Raw genomic sequence first — 4,263 nt, 5'->3', positions numbered from 1 at the left:
TCCGATCTCTCCGGGTCCCAGACGTAGGTCAGCTTCTTGCAATTGAAAAAGGTAATGGATGGCACCTCTAAAAATACTTTCTCGTTTAATTCCCCTATGTCTGAAATGCACAAACAATGACGCAAAAAAGCATGCTGATTTTTACTCACGTTTGAATTGACCCCCAAAAAGGTGCACAGATAACGTTGCATAAGTTTCCTTTTCTTCTTTGGGGGTTATAACACTGCCGTCCCATGCGTCATCCATCAGAGATTCTTCACGGAAAGATTTATTACTGTAAAATAAAATAATAAATTTAAAAAAAGTCAAAAATTGATCGAGGCTTGATGCCTGATATTTTTCTCTTTCTCTCTCTATATATAAATTTTAAATACATCTTCTTTAATCTAATAATTTTTATATAATATCTTATATAAAAATAATAATTGTTAATATTAATTTTATTATATCTTATTTGACAAGATGCATTAAAAACATTACTAACATAACTTCCTTAGCGGTCAAGTTCCTCAGCTTCTTCACGTAATAACTTGTGTGTTTTCCTTGAAACTTTTCAATTAACAAAACGGTTTCTGCCTCTTCCAAAGAGCATTTTATGTGGGTGGCTTGAAGCATGAGATGCGGCACCCAATGGAATATCAGCCTCAACAGACCTCCAGTAATGATAATCAGGAACCAGATAATATAGGTCCATGCGCGGTTTCGTCTGTAACTGCAACGATAATGAGCGGAAATTAAGCGGACTGCGAAGTTCAAAGAGAATTTATTTATGATTACTTGACGTAATGCAAATGACATACCCATAAATTTCCATCTGGTCCTCTTCACCGGGATTGATGTAATCTACGCCATTCTTCAAGTGTAGAAGACCATTCGCTCTGGTACCTGAAACGACGCCAAAATTGTTACAACGAGTAACCATTTGCATGTCGAACGTCCTGGTGAACGTTCGTTCACCAATAGCGAACTTTGTACGACTGACGCTTTCTCCGCGACGTTTCGTAAGATTCTACTTGTTAATGATATAGTAGTAGACGTGTGTAGAATGCGGCGCGTTTCTGACGGCAATGGTACCACTGGTGGCCTTTATAACTCCGATCGCGTCAAATCACGAGGGGAATGAGAGAGAATGGAAATTGTGCGGTTATCGAGGATAATCGCGATAAAGTAGCGAGGTAGAACAGGACAAGCGCGTTTATTTAATATATATATATATACAATATATATATATGTCGAGCGGTATCAATGACCATAAAACGAATTTGTCGGTAAACGAAAAATAAATGTTTGGAAGTAACGATAGATATATTTCTTCTTTTTTTCTTACCCTCCAACAATTCCGTCTTTTGCTCGTGCTGATGCTCGTTTGCAGTAGTCGCATTGCGACTACCAAAAACACTGTAAGCATTTCTGGTGAAGCTCAAGTTTAGCTTATTCGGCGTGGGCGGCATGCTCGCGACTGGAAAAATGCAGCTCAACCGAAACTTAAGAAGGAAAACGTGACTAAAACTTTAGAATCAACAGAATTCTCTCTTTAACTCTCGCCTTTTATGCAATATCTGTTTTCCTTTATCTTTTTTTTTTAACTTTTAAATAATATCGTCTCTTCAATTTTCTTTCTGGAAATTTTTAAAGAATGTTTTCGACTTCTTTTGACCTGCTTCTTGTGTTACTTGTCTTCACTACTACGTATTGTAATTTAACACTAGCCTTAGTATCTAACGAATTATTGTCCGTATGGGTGCTCCGTGAGGCCACCTCAGATCGCTCGATGTGAGACAGTTACTTGCTACGATTAAAAATTCAGCTGGGATGTTGAAACGCGAAGACAAAGGGGAAGAGGGAGAGGATGCCGAAGACGATCGGTGAGCTGCTAGGTACGACGTGGGTGCCGTTTGAACAATTGCGCTCTTCGGGACATTAACCCCGTCTGCTACCGACACCGATTGCCCGCCATTTCGGGATCCCTCTTCAAGGTCCTCGTAGCAGGTCTTGGCGACGTGTTATCCGGCATCTGGCCGGCATCGAGCTGGCACGGGAGACGCGACAATAACGACGACGACGACGACGACGACGACGTTCTTCTACGGACTCTGAAGGTCGTCTCGCGATTGTGCCAGAACCATGAACCGATGGCAATCGTCGAGAGAGTGGCAGGAGAACAAGGATGCTGATGAGCGAGTAGCAGTAGGTGCTATCGCTTTGGACCTGCCCTCAGCTTCCTGGATTCGTGTCAGTCGCCAGGGTCGGTGAGCTTTCGCCAGCCGATTCGTGGCGTGATCGCCGCTCGTTCACCCTCGCTCATGCCGCGTTTCAAGTACACCAGATCCGAAGTGCCCCTGCCTGCGGAACCGCCGCCACGTAGCGGCCGCGGTTGCGGCTGCGGTGCTAGCACTAGATCGCAGTAACGGCTCGCTGCTATTCTCTGCGTTCCACCTTTAGCCCTCGAAGACGACGATCCGTGATCTCTGCGACCGCACGCGGCCGCTACACTAGCTTCTGCCGCCTCTCTTATGTGCTCGTGCCTCCCTTGTGCTGCTCGTTGGCGCGATCGCAAATACATTACGGGTTATAGGAGTATCCGGGATTGCCGTCGGGATGTCTCGATCGGCAGAAAGATTGTGACAGCACACGATTTTTTACACGCGCACTACTGGGATTTTCCCCTGAAGTAACACGCAACAGTCTTGGCTCTTTTTCAGTAGAGATATTATCGGACGCACTCACACAGTATAAGTACACTTAATGATGTGAATAAGCAAGTTCTTCCGATCAAACCAATCAATACGAGGAAGAAGTTACGCAATATTGGCGCATTCCAAGATTCCCCGAAATCACGAATCTATAAATAAATCACTGACTATATCAACGTCTCAATTCTCGATAATACGAAGTATATGTGACAAATGGAGGATATAAGAAGAGAAAGACTCTTCTCTACACGGAACACCAACAGATTTTACACTTTTCGCGAATACGATCGTCCTCGCGGAGAAATGACGACTTTTCCTTTCGTTGCGCTATCTTTTCAGATGATTCGCTTAAACTCTTCATTCTTTTCGGGACTTCTAAGTACAGAGAACACAGTGCAATAGTTTGTGTCTAGCATTTTACTCATAGTGCTGGTATATGGTGTCGTTGATACGCAATAGTATGTCCCGATTTTGATCACTTGCAAATTAGGAAACGGAAAAGAAAACGCCACTCTCCTACGAGAAGTCACTTTGCGCGCTGGTGTTTCTTCGGTGCGGCGCTCATTCGTGGTGTTGCTGCCAGCACACCGGGATGCTGTGCCTCGCAAATGAATCGTCCTGCGTTTCAGACTCCAAAACGTTTCCTTACAGCGAGCTGCGTGCAAGTGCAAGACAATTTGCGAAAATGTGGTTGTACTAAAATGGCGGCGCGGCGCCGTCGTTTCGGAGTTCAGCTTCGAAACTGCTAACTCTGGCCAGACTGGCTGGCTGGTTAGCTGGTTGGCTGCGCAGCAATTCCTCGTGATTGCTGACCGCCGACGTCGCTCGTTGATCGAACAAACGACGGAACTTCACCAGAAGGAGATCTCCTTCATCGTGGGATACCGAAGAACACGCGGTTGAACGCGGTGCGACGTAGAGCTCGGGATTTATCTGCTCCGGATTGCGACCTGCCTCTGAACGTGAGCGAATCGAATATATTGCTTGGCACGAAGACCGAGAGGAAGACTTGCGCCCTGAGTGGCAACTCGGTTACAGGAACGTATCTAAAAAGGGTGTTTTGTCGAGCGACGGAGTCTCGAGTTGAACTGGTTCAATGCTCCAGCAGAGACAACTAAATATCTATTGGCTGCGCTTTCAGTCCGCGCATGATGAGAAACGTGATCAATCATAGTTTACGAAAACAAACGTTAGATAAGTTTCTTATCTAGCACTTGTGCACTTCGTTTTCGTAAAACCGATTGCGCAGAAATATTACGAGGATAAACATATCATTCAGATTATCATACAAAATATTTCATACGCAATACGATATTTTTAACGCTCAACTGTAATAGTTAGCGTTTAACAAGTATCGATCACAGTTTATTTTAAAGATTTATATCTTAATTACAACTTTATCATAAATTTTATCACTTGAAATATCCTTTTGATATTTTAAAATCATATCCTTCTAGGTGTCTTTATAAAATGCAACATATATTTCCAATTTTCTTTTTCTACGATATGAAGCGCATCGTTTGAAAAATAAATTGAGTCTAAATTAAAACCACATTTTACCTGTCATTTG

The 4,263-nt window shown here is 43.3% G+C and overlaps 1 protein-coding gene across 1 annotated transcript in view; it reads right to left on the bottom strand.

Annotated features, from left to right (window-relative positions):
• LOC108754009 (probable cation-transporting ATPase 13A3) overlaps window positions 1–1,564 on the bottom strand; it is a 9,698-nt gene extending 8,134 nt beyond the window's left edge. The window contains exons 1-5 of the mRNA XM_018496010.1: window positions 1,328–1,564; window positions 801–885; window positions 485–712; window positions 150–274; window positions 1–67 (exon numbers count right to left, since the gene is read on the bottom strand). The exon at window positions 1–67 is cut by the window's left edge and continues 1 nt beyond it. Of these exons, the coding sequence (XP_018351512.1) occupies window positions 1–67; window positions 150–274; window positions 485–712; window positions 801–885; window positions 1,328–1,451 (629 nt within the window). The 5' untranslated portion in view covers window positions 1,452–1,564. The remainder of the gene's footprint in view (window positions 68–149; window positions 275–484; window positions 713–800; window positions 886–1,327) is intronic.
• Window positions 1,565–4,263: the final 2,699 nt, after the last annotated feature.

This window comes from Trachymyrmex septentrionalis, unplaced genomic scaffold (genome assembly GCF_001594115.1).
Source record: "Trachymyrmex septentrionalis isolate Tsep2-gDNA-1 unplaced genomic scaffold, Tsep1.0 scaffold74, whole genome shotgun sequence".
In the NCBI taxonomy this organism is placed as follows: domain Eukaryota; kingdom Metazoa; phylum Arthropoda; class Insecta; order Hymenoptera; family Formicidae; genus Trachymyrmex; species Trachymyrmex septentrionalis.
The sequence above is the reverse complement of the archived record's forward strand: the minus strand, read 5'-3'. Positions and strand labels throughout refer to the sequence as shown.